This window comes from Rutilus rutilus (assembly GCF_951802725.1).
Source record: "Rutilus rutilus genome assembly, chromosome: 6".
Taxonomy (NCBI): Eukaryota; Metazoa; Chordata; class Actinopteri; order Cypriniformes; family Leuciscidae; genus Rutilus; species Rutilus rutilus.
The window spans coordinates 35,774,747-35,790,789 of NC_140214.1; the positions used below are offsets into that span (position 1 = coordinate 35,774,747).

Below are 16,043 nucleotides of genomic sequence, written 5' to 3' on the forward strand. Positions count from 1 at the left end.
CTTCAAAAACATAATCAAACATAAAACAAGGGCATGGCAAGGCATGAAACTCAGGACTCAAAACAAGAACCTGAACAAACATTCAATACTCGACAAAGACACAGGGCAAACATGAGGGCTTAAATACACAGACTAATTACAAGACAAAGAACACCTGTGAACAATGATCAGACGATTAACCAATGACATGGCAGGATCACATGACAAAACACAGAAACATGACAATAGGCTTGTTCGACTTGAACCGACGCTGCACAGACCGATCGGTTTATGACATCAAAGTACCGCGATAGCAATTCAAAAGCATATAGGAGCCGTCTACTTTCTATTCGCTCTCGCGGTACTTTGATGTCATTCACCGATCGGTCTGTGCAGCGCCGGTTCAAGTCGAACAAGCCTAATGACAAGAACAAAACCCAAACCGTGACAGGAACTAATTAAAAACCAAGGAAACTAACTAGGTAACACAGACAGGCAAAACAGGGACAGAAAACAGTAAACGAAACCAAACTGAACATACACGTAACACCAATAAAATGACCCAACAGGCTAAACCTATCATTTGAGGTTTTAGCGTGATTGAGAACCTCTATTTATTTTAATCAAAATTATTTTAATCTGTGACCGTGACTTTTGTGGAGTTGAAAACATTGATCTCTGTTCGGTATCATCGTCAAAACTAGCGAGGACGCGGGAAGCATCACATGGTAAAACTCCGGCCCGCTCCGCTCTTCCGTACAGTGGGTCTGACTGGTCTGTGTTCTAGTTTGCCACCCCATCATCGCCTGCGTTCAGTCTAAAGCATGACCCAAAACACATCGGGGTCAATCTGTTGACCCTTCCGACCCATTAACAGGTCGAGCTTAAACACCCTTAAACGAACTCAAATGCATTCAGACACAAGACAGGCCATTACCCAAAATTGTATGTACAAACCCTCAAAAAGATGATGAGATAACCATGAATAAACAGCCGCAAATGGTCAGCATTTAGTGCTGGCATCATGGCGGACGACTCAACGCTACAGCGAGGACGGCAGAGACACTGGAATTAGGACTTAAAAGGAAGAGTACTTGTTTGAAAAAGTTTGGAGTGGACTGACACCAAAAGTGACGAGAAAAAACAAAAATAAACGTGTAAAAATCAGAGACAAGGTGTCAAACCTCAGCCAGTGATTACAGAGTTTAGAAATAACAGACAGAAAGAGGGAACAAGCCACAAAACGACACTGGAATGACTCTGGTGGACATGGCTTCAGGGCAGATCCAGTATGTAAATGGGAGGAGCAACAGAGCAGAGACTGTCGCCCCCACTTCCTGCCAGCTATCACTCAAAGCGACTGTTTGCTTAAAGGGATACTCCACTTTTTTCGGAAATATGCTCATTTTACATCTCCCCCAGAGTTAAACAGTTGAGTTTTACCGTTTTAGAATCCATTCAGCCGAACTCCGGGTCTGACGGTACCACTTTTAGCATAGCTTAGCACAGATCACTGATTCTGATGAGTCCAGTAGCTTTTCTTTCAAAATGACCAAAGAGTTTCAATATTTTTCCTATTTAAAACTTGACTCTTCTGTAGTTAAACCGTGTACTAAGATCGACGGAAAATGAAAAGTTGCGATTTTCTAAGCCTATATGACTAGGAACTACTCTCATTCCAGCGTAATAATCAAGGAACTGTGCGGCTGTACCATGAGTGCAGCAGGCGTAATGATATGACGCAGCGCCTGAAAATAGGTCTAATAGGTTAGACAAACTTAGTCCCGGTCATGTTGGAAGAAGTTACCGAGCTGGGGACTATTTTCAGGCGCTGCGTCATATCACTACGCCTGCTGCACCCATGGTACAGCCGCACAGTTCCTTGATTATTACGCCGGAATGAGAGTAGTTCCTAGTCATATAGGCTTAGAAAATCGCAACTTTTCATTTTCCGTCGATCTTAGTACACGGTTTAACTACAGAAGAGTCAAGTTTTAAATAGGAAAAATATTGAAACTCTTTGGTCATTTTGAAAGAAATGCTACTGGACTCGTCTGAATCAATGATCTGTGCTAAGCTATGCTAAAAGTGGTACCGTCAGACCCGGAGTTCGGCTGAATGGATTCTAAAACGGTAAAACTCAACTGTTTAACTCTGGGGGAGTTGTAAAATGAGCTTATTTCCGAAAAAAGTGGAGTATCCCTTTAACATCCCTCTGCTCCTTCTGGACAATTCCCAGCCCCCGTCGCCCTCCTCTCCGTCGGACATCCTGTTCTCTCCCCTATCTGTTTGTACTTTATTGTTACCGCATTTTAAAATAATACTAATATCATGAAAACTCTTAAATCACACAAATGGAAGTCTGGGAATGATGTGGTGATCAAAACATGCAAGACAAATAAAAACTCTCTTATTTTTTAGTTTCTTTTTTGTCACTTGATTCTCACTATATATATTCACCAATCAAATTTCATAAAGACTATTATAGGAAAATGTGTGATGAGCACTTGATGCTTTTCTATTTCATCCCCAAAAATAAATAATAAGAATAAAAACTGTTAGTTTTGCAGGCCCAATTTATATCTGTGTACAAACTAGTTAAAGGGATCGTTCTCCATCATTTATTCACCCTCATGTTGTTCTAAACCTGTGAGTTTCTTTCTTCTGCTGAACACAAAAGATATTTTGAAGAATCTGGGTAACTGTAGCAAGGTTAATTGTTGTGGGAAGGAGGCGGAAACCGGCAAACGTTGAACAGTTTAATAATAAAACAAACACAAAACCAAAGTAAAAGCGGCAGCCCCTCATGGACAACTGCCTCGCACACACAAACAAAACAACATAAATCCAGGCCTGGTACTCTCTCACTGTCATCGCTCCTCCTTTTACGCTTCCGTAGCTCCTCGTGAGATACGAGGCCGATGTGTTGCTCATTTGATACTCATTATCAATATCATCAAATCATTATCTGCCTCGTCCTGCACAGTAACCAAACAGTTTCTGATCCCATTTGACCAGATTGTACAGAAAATACCATGGAAGTCAATGAGGACCAGCCATTACTGCCATTCTTCAAAATATCTTCTTTAATGTTCAACAGAAAAAATAAACTCGTACAGGATTGGAGAGTGAGTAATTGAAGACATAATTAAAACATTTTGGGTGAACTATCCCTTTAAGAGCATTTCTGAGAAGATTTACACATACATATTGGAAACATGATGACTGTAAAAGATGAAGGCAGCTCGATCCAGACCTACAGGTGTAACATTTACTGACTGTTGACTGGTAAGATCGTCAGAGGGTAAAGAGTATAGAAGAATGGAAAGACTGTGTCAATAAAGGTGGTTGTGAATGTGTGTAGATGTTTGTTAGTTACAGGGTCAGAGAATGACACCATTCCTTTGTCATAGTCCAGATCAACTCTCACACGCTCAAGATCCTGTTCAACAGGAAAGCCAAACTGCTCACCCAGTCCGTACTGCACCCAACAGATATCAGTGTTATTTAAATCCCATCCCTTCCTCTGATTTGATTCTGAAGTCACTCCAAGACTCCAGGCTGAACTCTCTTTAACCTCCACATCCCAGCAGTGTCTTCCTGAGTTAAAACCCTCTGATCCCAGAATACACTCATAGATATCAAATCTCTCTGGATTATCAGGAAGCGGTTGTTTGTTCTCACTCCATCTCACACCGGTCAGATCATCAGACAGGACGAGACATGGATTTGCAGTGTTTGGATCCAGAGTCACAGGAGCTGATGAGACACAATCAACAGCTGCTTTTATTCTGATCTTCATATAATGATCAAGAGTGAAACCGTACACATATTATTATGAATTATGACACTCTCCCTATTGATCAAACACATCATACATTTTCCTCTAATCACTGTCAGTGTTCTTAGTTTCACACTAATTTTTATCATCGGTGTGTAATGGCATCAGCGACAAACATCAAATGTGTGATTCAAACGTGTGTCTCATCAAGAGAAACTAATATTTTGTAAAAGTTTAAATCACAATCAAACAATCAGAGCTGTAGAGATGAAAAACTATCTGTGACAGACGGAAATAATGTGTTTTACCAGTAAGTCATAGCAAGCATTTGAGTAAGCAGTAGAGTAACAATTAATGGGTTCATATTAAGGTAATTTTGCCATTCTCATAGTTTAATGGGATATCATATATTATGGTTAAAGTTGTTACTGTTAGTTGCAGCAGTTACAGTACAGTACTTTTCTTATGTCTTATTTTTCATGTGCAAAATGTCATTCTAACAACAGCAGCAGTAAGTGTGAACAAGAGTGTTGTAGTTACTAGAGGGCTCCAGCAGGGGGTGCAGTGCTATGCAGTGACGTTGTACTTTTGTTCTGTATACGGTTCTAAAATATACTGAGTATTATTAGAGGTGTAAAGTGTTATGTATGAATGTTATCAGCATAATTGTGTTTTGTATCTCTTGTGTATTGCCGTATTTACTCTGTAGTTAAAAGTGGGAAATACTTCTGCAGGTATAATTGCTGACTAGAGATAATGGTTAGAATTGTATGTATAACGCATGGAATATTATTTTGTATATGTAATTCTGTACTGACGTTGCATATTGTTTTTTTTTATATTGAGTCATTACACGCATGATCTGAGGAAAGTTTGTGTCTGTGCATCTTTCACTCAACTACTCCCCTTTTCAGGGCTTTTACATATCTGTAAAAATTATGTTCAGCATCTGATAAAGTTCATTAAACTGGGTCTTAATGTGTGTGTATTTGTTTTAAATACTTTGTTACTGTCTGATGTGTCTGAAGACCGTTTGACTTAGTAATGAATAAGCAATCATTTTAATATTTTAAGATGTAATAAATCTCTGTGGTGTGAGTAACTGAAGCAGGTTCTTCTGGTAAACACATCATTATCTGAACAGACCCTCATCACGTTTCTGAAACATGGAAAAATTAAGATACATGAGGCAGCACTTGATTCAGAAATTGATTCAGGATTCATGAAATGCTATGCTTGAAAAATTCGGAGGTTCTCAATTATACCAACAAAACCACCTTAAGAGATATTTTCTTAAATCCCTTATGGAGATAAAAATATATCTCCATATATTAATGATAACTATTTCACAAGTTCACACTTACATATAATTAAATAGAGTAAAGGTTATGTGTATTTGGCTTGCTGTCCAAGGGGAGGGCTCGGAATTTGGCCCGAACCCAGAGTACTCCCCCAAAAAGCAAATGAGCAAAGAACAGACAGCAGATGGATTGACTAAAAGAGCGCTGACATTTGGCAGACTGGCATTTCTGGAAGAAGCCTAGTCGTTTGACCGGGATGGTCCATGCAACCTTCGACGGGAGCAGAGAAAGGCAAGGTTGCTCGGCCAAGAGGCTCTCGCAGCATTCGACGGGAGTTCAATACTCACGGCATAGGACGGATAAGCCTTGCCGGACAGATAAAGTCATGTTTGCTCAAACTGGGAGGGCTCTCGCCGCATCCGACGGGAGATCAATGCATAACGGCATTGGTTGGGTAAACATTGCCAGCAGTCGAAAGGGAAAGCATAAAGAAAGCAGTCACTCGACCAGTGTGGGCTAGTAAGCCGAGTAGGGTTTGGTAGGCCTTTTTGATGTGGAACCGTTTGGTCCTTATATAGCTTTTGAATGTGTCTAATTGTAGGAGAACAGATTTGAGGTGTTATTGGAAACAAAAGCATGTGACAAGATTGTTGTCATCTATGAATAGAGGTTCAAAAGGGGATTTAGTCTGAGAGCTTCTGAATTGGAGGGAGGCGAAAAGATATTGGTATGGTTGGATTTGTGACTAGAGGTTGAAAATATAAACAAAATTACCTTTTTTTTAACTTGGTCTGTTTTCTTTGTTTAATCAAATAGGAGATTGTTTCGCTATCGAGTACAGGTAAGGCTGAGGTGGTGGGGTGGACTTTTGGGTTGAATTTGGAAGTGATAATGAGTTCAGAGCATCTAAGAAAACCCAAAAAGGTTCAAATAAACATAGCATTGAGTGTGGGGGTGGTAAAAACATTTTGTGAGAATGTCTTGTGTTATGGGTTGTCTGGTGTGGGATCGTTGAATTCCTTTAATGAGGGAGGTTTGTGAAATAGGTTAAAAACACAGGGAGCGGTGGGGAAACACAAGATTACCCAGGATACAAGCAAACATTTAATGACTCACAAACACAAGTAAAACACAAGGGCTATTCATACACAAGACAAGCTTCATCAAGGTAACAAGGGGGCATGTTAAATTGACATGAGAACACAAGAGGGTAACCAAGAGAACTGACAAGACACACCTAGGGAGACCAAACAACATGAAAAGCAACAAAAAACTACAAAACATGGCAGAAGACAGGAAATAGAAAAAGTCCTCACACAAGACAAGGGAACACAGGCTGCGACCACGACAGAGCCCCCCACTAAAGTAGCAGATTCCAGATACTCCGCAGGAAACAGCAGTTCAGGAGGGTGGTGGAACAGAGGCGGAACAGAGGGAGGGATGGAGGGCCAGGCCAGTGGAACTGGATACTGAGGAGGATCAAGGACCTAGGGTGGATCAGGCAGAATAGGTGGACAAGGATGAGCAGGCAGTGCATGGGTAGCCCCCTCCCAAAATCACACTCAGGTGTGGCGACCATCTTGGGACGAGACTCTGGAACGGTGGCCATGACAGCTGGAGACTCTGGAATGGCGGCCATGACGGCCGGAGACTCAGGAACGGCGGAGACTCTGGAACTCTCCTGAGATACCGTCATCCTATTGATTTCTGAAGGCAGCATAAATGTATCCTCTGCTGCCTTTGATATCCCACAATCCTGTTCGTTTCATTCTGTGACAGTTAAGCTAGAAAATTAAAGCATCCGTTTGCTGTTCAGTTAGGTGCAGTTTCAGTTCAGTGTTGTCGGGTCTCGTCAATGTTATGGTTGTGTTTGCTCGCCTGCCTCTTTTAAGATCTCTTTTAGGACCTCTTTTAAAGATGTTTTTTCTTCGTTGTGTATGTTACTACAGTCAGTGTGTGCCAGAAAACCTGACCAAGATAAGATAAGAGGCGAAAGTTTTCTTTTTTCTTTTTGTGCTTGTTCCTGTACACCGGCCAGAACACTGTTAACAAAAGCACAGCTGTTCAGGAAGGGGCTTAGAGGGAGCTTCGTGGAGTGGGTGCTGGATTCATGCGGATCCGCGTTGACCGTCGGAGCAGCGGATGACAACGCCGGGCCCACTCCCAACCCAGTGCCCAGCCAGTTACCACCCCGCTGGTAGGAGCTACAGTATGTGCCCACTGCAAACGGAGAGAACACCTTGGCCGTGATGTTGGAGCCCATGGCTCTCCACCTCATCGGCTCTCTGTCTGCGCGGTGGGCTCTACCTCCATCACCATCCTCGTCTCCAGTTGTCCCCAAGGTGACGTTGAATATCTTCACTCCATGGCTCCTCCCTCAAGCCTGGGCCTCCATCCGCACGCCCCTGTTGAAGGCCATCCCCTAGATTCATCCACAAGCCTCACCACCCTGGACTGTCTTGTTATCCATCCCCCTCCCGGATCTTCGCCCTCGACCCAAAGCCTTATCCTGTCTCACCATTCCTTCGCCCACTCCTCTCCAACCCTTTACCATCCCCTCGTCTGCCCCTAGAGCACCCACCCTCTTTCTCTTATTCTTTCAGGCACGTTGCCTTCATGCCTTCAGGGAGGGGGCATACTTTAACAGTTTCCCTTTGTTTGGACTTTGTGTTCATTTTACACCGTCTAATCTGTCATCATGGACACTAATGTGATTCATTATTCAGATCAGGTGTGTGTCGTTAATTATCCTCATTTACCTGTATTTAAGGTCCCTTGTTTCAGTTCAGTGTTGTTGGGTCTTGTCAATGTTATGGTTGTGTTTGCTTGCCTGCCTCTGCTAGGAATTTCCTGTGGATACTATTAAAGACTATCTTGGATCTTCATCTTCTTCGTTGTGTGTGTTACTACAGTCAGTGTGTGACATTTTTAATACAAAAGTTGTCAATACAAAGACATACACAATTTTTCTTCAAATCAATTTCTTAGGTATTATTAAATATATTGTATTATATGAATGAATTTTTTTTAAAATATATTCAAACCATTTAAAGCTAGGGTAGGTAGGATTTTTATAAAATTTTATATTTTCAAATTTGTTTAAACTGTCTTTATATACCAATACATAATTAAAATGTAAGTGCTCTGAAAAAGAGAATATAAAAATCGAGTGACTGTAGACCTTTTAATCTGCAATAAACACAGCTCATTATTTCCATTCACTCTACCCCCTCCCTTCTGAGCTCCTTCCAAAGCCACGCCCCCAAAACACATGAACGCGCGACGCCAAACGCTCAGGCTCAGCTGGAAGACGCATTTATTACCTGAGACGAGTGGAGAGGAAGGAGCGCAGTGCATGCAGTGACATCATGTCAGAATCACATGTAATAAAATTACCTAACTTTATCACTATGAATATAAACAAATAAGATGGCTTTTAGTACTCACTATCAAGCTAGCATATCGATACTGGTAAAGTTTAAAATATAGGCTACTTTGTTTGATTCGGTAACGAGCTATATTTATAGCTAACGAGCTATATTTATAAGGCAAAGCTAAAAACAGGTTGCATTGATACACGTTTTTCCATTACCATCAGTTACACTGTGATGAAGGTGAATTTCGTGTTAGATTCATAACATATACGGTGTTTTGCATGTAAGAGTTTCCATGATGAAAGCATTGTTGACTCTGATGAGGACTAACGTTACAGTCCGGTGACAAGTACCTCATCGTCGGTTCGAGGACAGGTCCGAGGTCGAGGGCGAAGCAGAGGAGGTCGTTCAAGAGTGCGGGCAACCAGGGTCCGAGGAAGTAGTTTTTGCCTTGTTTGCCTTCGCTGACTGCATATGCAGGTGCTTTGAATTTTGAATGCTCTTTCTCTGCCATAATTTTACTCTTCGTAGGTTCCACGCATCTCTTGACTTGCACTCCTCAAATCAAACGGGTGCGCGCGCATATGGGCAGATCTAGCAAAAGGGGTGGTAGCCATGGTTGCGAGAGTGAGTGACAGCACGAGACATGAAGGCATCTGATTGGTTCTTTACTCTCGGACCGAGTGGCACTGTGGCAGTGATTGGTCAGAGTTTTTACTGTCCTGCAGCTGCTACAGAGGTCTGATTGTTTTCATTCCTTTTTCTGAACACATAATGTATTGACTACTCTCAGGATGAAAGGACCATTTCACCCAGTATAAAAAAAAGGCCTGGTTTCACAGACAGGGCTTAGATTAAGCCAGGATTAGGCCTTAGTTCAATTAGGAGATTTATGTAGCAGTTTTGATGTGCCTTAGAACAAAACATTACTGGTGTGCATCTTGAGACAAAACAATGGCGCTGGCATATTTTAAGATATGACAGTGCAATTTGTTTACAGTAAAGAAAGGTCAAACATGCATTTTAGTCTGGGACTAGCTTAAACCTTGTCTGTGAAACCAGGCAAAAGTGTTTCTGAACAGGATTACCTACCCTAGCTTTAATATATTGATCATAAATATATGGAAATATATTTTATTTTTATTGTCTTAAGAACAACCTTGGAAAAAAAACAGATAAGAAAAGTAGTAAGTCTTAACTTTTTCTCAAGTTATAATATAATAAGAAAATAATTTTATCCTTAATGTTGTGAATCTGGCCGCAGCTTTCTGAGGAGATTATAAAATTAATAATTTTCTTCATGTACTCGAGAGACTGTAAATAGTTCCTCTAGTAAAACCATCATAATAGAAACTCTTTGAGGAACTTCAAAAACATATTGTATTTCCTTGAGTTCACAATAATATATTTGAGCTTCAGTGTTTCAGTCTAAAGAATAAAAAATGGAGATTCAAGAATCTTTTCACTTTTAAAAAGTGAGTTTGTTCTGGCCTTGAGTAGAAGAAGAAATGAGAAACAGTCTCAAAAAAGAGTTGATAATATTAATTACAGAGCTATGCATAAGTTTAGACACCCATACTAAAGTTGACTAAAAAGAGGAATAAAAAATCATCTTTTGGAAATTGAACTTAATGCCTTAATTAAAAAAATAGGAAAAGTCCAACCTTTAAGGACACCAATTTTCTTTGTGAATGAATAATGTATCGTAAATAAATAAATGTTCTTCCTTAAAATACAGGGTGCATAAGTTAGGACACCCCTATGTTAAATTCCCATTGAGGCAGGCAGATTTTTATTTTTAAAGGCCAGTTACTTCATGGATCCAGGATACTATGCGTCCTGATAAAGTTCCCTTGGCCTTTGGAATTAAAATAGCCCCACATTATCACATAGCCTTCACCATACCTAGAGATTGGCATGGTTGTATTTCAGTTAGCCTAATAGCTAGTTTGATTTGCATTGAGAGATGATCTTATGGAAAGTACCCCATGCCAATCTCTAGGTATGGTGAAGGCTATGTGATAATGTGGGGCTATTTCAATTCCAAAGGCCAAGGGAACTTTATCAGGATGCATAGTATCCTGGATCCATGAAGTAACTGGCCTTTAAAAATAAAAATCTGCCTGCCTCTATGGGAATTTAACATAGGGGTGTCCAAACTTATGCACCCTGTATTTTAAGGAAGAACATTTATTTATTTACGATACATTATTCATTCACAAAGAAAATTGGTGTCCTTAAAGGTTGGATTTTTCCTATTTTTTTAAATTAAGGCATTAAGTTCAATTTCCAAAAGATGATTTTTTATTCCTCTTTTTAGTCAACTTTAGCATGGGTGTCTAAACTTATGCATAGCACTGTATATACCAGAACTACTGTAGTATGACCTTTACTTACTACAAACTGAAATAATATAGTACTTTGTGTCATAAAAAACCTGTCCATCATGTGTGATTTCTAGTGTGTGTTTAACAGCACAGATCTTCTACAGACTCACTGTTTTGGACGATGTCCTGCATCTTTTTCCAGACTCTGAATGTCAGGTTGCCCAAGTAACGTGGCACATGAATCAAAGCTCCAGAAGCCATCTGTGGATCCGGCTGTGAGATCTGGACTCTGGAAGAACATTCAGGCGTCAGAACTGCAGTGGCTTTGGATCAGAAGCAGAGATACCAGAGACACCAGCATATCACTCACCTTTGCATTGAGAATGGAAACTCCTGCAGAACAAACACACCATTTATCATCAAGAACTCAATCAATCATCAATCAATCAATGATCTGAATTCAGACCTTCAGAAAGCAGACGTCATTGGCTTTCATCATCTCGTCCATGTCTTTGATTGTGAGTGAAAGAGCTGAGATGTGTCTGTTTGTCTCCTCCAGCTTCTCCTTCATCATCTGCTTCTTCTGCTCCTCTTCCTCCCTCAGTGCAGTGATTGCTGCTTCTTCTTCATCTCTGAGAAACTGATGAAGCTTCTCAAACTGCTGTTTAATCTGACGCTCTGTGTGCTCAGCTTGAGACTGAAATCAAATCACATTCACTTCAATCATCTCAAACACGCAACTTTTTCTGGAGCAGCATGAAGAGTGAGTGGGAAAATGTGGGATAGTTAACTACAGCTTTAACTTTCTGAAGTACTAGTACTGTTGTAGTAGATGTTCTGTGTCTGTAGGGTGAAAATACACATTATCAATCAAATCCTCAGGTAGTAGCATAATGTCAGCAGTTCAGTGTCTGTTGCGCTTACAGGTTGTTGGGCTCATGAAAATAAAGTGAAGTTCACAAACGTAACTTCGGGAGGAGTGAACACATCTAATCTTTCATTTAACTGCCAGAGCATATAAGCAGCCTGAGCATCTCACCTTGCTCTGGCATCAGCTGTTTTGTAATCTCTCTATCTCCCCAAGTCCACCAACATAATTTAAGCATCTCGTTACCATACTCATCTTCCAAGCACTAGTAGTCCCACTGGGGGATATATCTAAGCTCGAGTTGAAGCTGCTTCCTCGAGCCTCTCCACTGCAGACAGCAAGCCAAATACGCTTAACCTTATTGGCTTAAAGATTATATGGGCAAAATAACTCGTGAATCACATTATCTGCATTCGCCCAAACTAATTAACTTACATGAAAATGCTTAAAGGATTAGTTCACTTTCAAATAAAAATTTCCTGATAATTTACTCACCCCCATGTCATCCAAGATGTCCATGTCTTTCTTTCTTCAGTCGAAAAGAAATTTAGGTTTTTGAGGAAAACATTCCAAGATTTTTCTCCATATAATGGACTTCAATGGCAACCAACGGTTTGAAGGTTCAAATGTCCGTCTCAATTCAGCTTTAAAGGCTCGACACGATCCCAGCCGAGAACTGAGGGTCTTATCTAGCAAAACGATTGGTCATTTTCTAAAAAAAAATTAAATGATATACTTTTTAACCACAAATGCCCGTCGTGTACCATCTCTGAGATGCGGCGCGCATTACGTCATCTAGTTATGGGGACGAGACCGCCTATGCCGTGTCCGAGTCAAGACCGAGTCTTTGAAGGGTCGAGACCGAGTCGAGACGAGTCCGTTGGTTTTCAAATACAGTCGAGTCCGAGTCAAGACCGAGTCTTTGAGGAAGCAAGTCCAAGTCAAGACCGAGTCTTTGAGGAAGCAAGTCCGAGTCGAGACCGAGTCTTTAGGAGTCGAGACCAAGACCATAAAAACATGTCAGTTTTCATATTCATGATTTAATATCACCCCAGTTAATAATCAACAGTTAGGCCTACAGACTAAGCTAGATTGGGAATTGTTTAGAGGAGCAGTCTTAACGTCTTAATATGAACTATGCTTTTACTATCATTAAAAAAATCCTTACCACATGCATCATCTTCTGCCTATTTTTCTAAACTGCTTCAACAGTGCTGCTCTGTCATCAACATGTTAAGCCCACCCTGACTTTTTTAATCATAGTTAGGACATGCAGAGCAAATAAACATTTTCTAGTGGTATGTATTCTAGTGGACTAGTGATGGGGACGAGACCGCCTATGCCGAGTCCGAGTCAAGACCGAGTCTTTGAAGGGTCGAGACCGAGTCAAGACCGAGTCTTTGAAGGAACAAGTCCGAGACGAGTCCGAGAAAGCAGAACTCGAGTGCTACATCACTAACGTCATCACGTTGGAAAGGTCACGCGTCACGCCATCTGTCTAAGTTATTTGTCTGTGTACTCCGGTTCTAAAGGTAGAGAAGGGCAAAAAATTCCATCTTATTTTCTCCAACTTCAAAATTGTCCGACATCTTTGTTTTAATTTATTATTATTATTATTTAAATTTTTTCGTGACCTTTCCAAAGTGATGACGTAATGCGTGATGCATCTTAGAGATGGTACAAGATGGGCATTTGTGGTTAAAAAGTATTTTATTTTTATTTTTTTATAAAATGACCGATTGTTTCGCTAGATAAGACCCTTATTTCTCGGCTGGGATCGTGTCGAGCCTTTGAAGCTGCATTGAGATGGACATTTGAACCTTCAAACCGTTGGTTGCCATTGAAGTCCATTATATGAAGAAAAATCCTGGAATGTTTTCTTCAAAAACCTTAATTTCTTTTCGACTGAAGAAAGAAATACATGGACATCTTGGATGACATGGGGGTGAGTAAATTATCTTTTTTTTTTTTTTTTTTTAAGTGAACTAATCCTTTAAGGTGAGCGCTAGCCAATGGTATTAGTTCTGGCACATTAGTCCTGCATACTGCTGAATAACCACCTGACAGAGGCGTCTGTGCTTGATCATCATTATACACAAACGGTTGTGTGTGTGTGTGTGTGTGTGTGTGTGTGTGTGTGTGTGTGTGTGTGTGTGTGTGTTTCAGTAAATAAAGGCATATGTAGTCAGACAAATTCTTTCAACTGTTTTAATCAAACTTGTAAACAAGTAAAAAGAATCAGTAATTACCTTTATGAGTTGAACTGTTTTCTCAAACTCTTCTTTAATGTTTTCTATGTGTTTAAGTTTCTCTTGTAATGACTTCAGTGCTGATACGAGCTCCTCCTGGAATTTAAAGAGAAAATCTATAAGACACAAGAGATTTCTTTAATATGATTTTATGTGTAATACATAAGCTCAAACAAGTGTTTATCCCCATCTTTAAATCTGTCTTACCTTATGTGATGGAACAACTTCACTGATGGGTCTGAATGTGTGATTGACGTGTTTATGCGAGTTAATACACACTACACACACAGGCTGTTTGTCCTCCAGACAGAAGAGTTTGAGTTTCTCACTGTGTAAACTGCAGAGCTCCTCAGACCCTGATGAACGCCTCTCATTTCTCTTCTTCAGTAAAGACTCACACAAGTTTTTTAACACAAGATTAAGTGGAGGATCATCTCTTGAGGATCTTCTCCTGCAGACAGGACACTCCAGAGTTTCCTTTGTTCTCCAGAACTGTTGAAGACACTCTTTACAGAAACTGTGACTACATGATAAAACAACAGGATCCTTGAAGATTTCACAGCACACGGTACAAGAAAAATCATCTTCAGATAGTGAAGCCATTTTCTCTATTTGATCTCCAGCAATCTGAACTTTACTTTCACTTTCTGAAAGATGTTTTCCAAAATTATACCACAAGAATCACAAAGATCTGCTGTTTGTTTAGAACTTTGCAAAAATCCTCATTGAAAGTTTTTCTCTTCCTTCTTCATTGATTGCTGTTTTTTTTTTTTTTTTTTTTTTTTTTGCTTTTGTCGAGAGAGAAGAGAGTCAGTGTAACTGAAAGAAGTCAGACTCTTCCTGGTAAGTGTTGTAAGAGGGTGGGCGTTGCTGATCACCTTTGGGTGTGTTAAAACAGGTCAGACATGAACATCAGGATTTCTTCAGGTAAAAATGTAACAAAATGCATTCAAAATGAACTTACATTGAAAATATCAAGTATAATGCTACAAAAACTCCAAACAAATATCGATTATAAAAAGACTCAAGAAACTTTAGTTTTATTTATTGCACTCTATTTGTTGTTGAGTGTGTTCGTAAGATAACTGTAAGGGAAACAGCTCAAAAGGAATTATTATTTCATTTATAGGGAATTTTGAAAGTCATTTATGTTACAGCCGAGCAAATGGCTCGTCCAGCATTCATTTGAATGGGCCGTGACCATCAGCTCTATATAAATATATAGAGAAAACTCTATTTATTAACAAGGTAACTTAGATCAGAAGTTTAAGACATTCAATTTGTATAAGGACATAACACAAGACACTTCTCTTTAAATACAAACAAGACTTTATTGACTATTCTAATACAAAAACTAATACCTAACACAAACACACACACACATACACACGAGTTGCAGACAGAAAGAAAAGGAGGAAAGAGTGAATTTTTAAGAGAGTGAAATGATGAAATCCCAATTTACTAGCAATATATGAACTTTGTAAAACCTGACCTGAACGAACCATCAATCATTAAATTAACCCTTCTATCGTTTCTTAGACAGAGTTGTTACATTTTATATCAATACACCAATTCTGCTAAGAGTCTGGAGGCTAGTGTTTGGGGATTCCCTTAGGCGGAGTCCTTTGGTTTGAAAAGGGGGTTTTCTGGGTTAGTTGATTAACTGGCGGGTTACTCATGTCTGGATTGATGTCTTGGGTGGCCAATCGCGTTGTGTGTTGGCGTTTGAATGAGTCTTGGTTGGAAGCTGAAGAACTTAAAACTTAACACAAGACTCAACGGAAAACAAAGAAACTAAGAGAAAGGAAAGAAAACTGAGACGAGAGTAGAGATGGCTTAAATGCTTCTGCTGAAGGCTTTGTTGGTGTCCTGAGATCTTTAAACTCAAATGTTTGCCCATCCTCCTGGATGAGGTCTGACCCATTAGGTATTGTCTTTAGTTCAGAGGTGACTGTGTTCCCTCCTCTTTGACCATAAATTAGATACATACAATGGTACAAAGTAAGGCACACTTTCAATCAACCATTCAATAGTTATAACATTTGCATGAATTGTGAGTGATTTAAGCATAATGGTCACATATAAAGGTTGTGGACATGATAAAAAAATATGCAGTTGAACGATATCTGATTACAAGTCCGTTTAGTCATCATTTTGAAATGAT

The 16,043-nt window shown here is 39.9% G+C and overlaps 1 protein-coding gene across 1 annotated transcript; it reads right to left on the reverse strand.

The window, feature by feature from the left end:
• Positions 1-2,410: 2,410 nt before the first annotated feature.
• Positions 2,411-14,726, reverse strand: LOC311292494 (E3 ubiquitin-protein ligase TRIM39-like). The gene is made up of 6 exons (XM_084412206.1): positions 14,087-14,726; positions 13,880-13,975; positions 11,229-11,459; positions 11,133-11,155; positions 10,933-11,051; positions 2,411-3,738 (listed from the first exon to the last, which is right to left on the reverse strand). Exons 1-6 carry the CDS (start codon positions 14,480-14,482, stop codon positions 3,251-3,253), a joined length of 1,353 nt encoding a protein of 450 aa, XP_084268332.1. The 5' UTR covers positions 14,483-14,726; the 3' UTR covers positions 2,411-3,250.
• Positions 14,727-16,043: the final 1,317 nt, after the last annotated feature.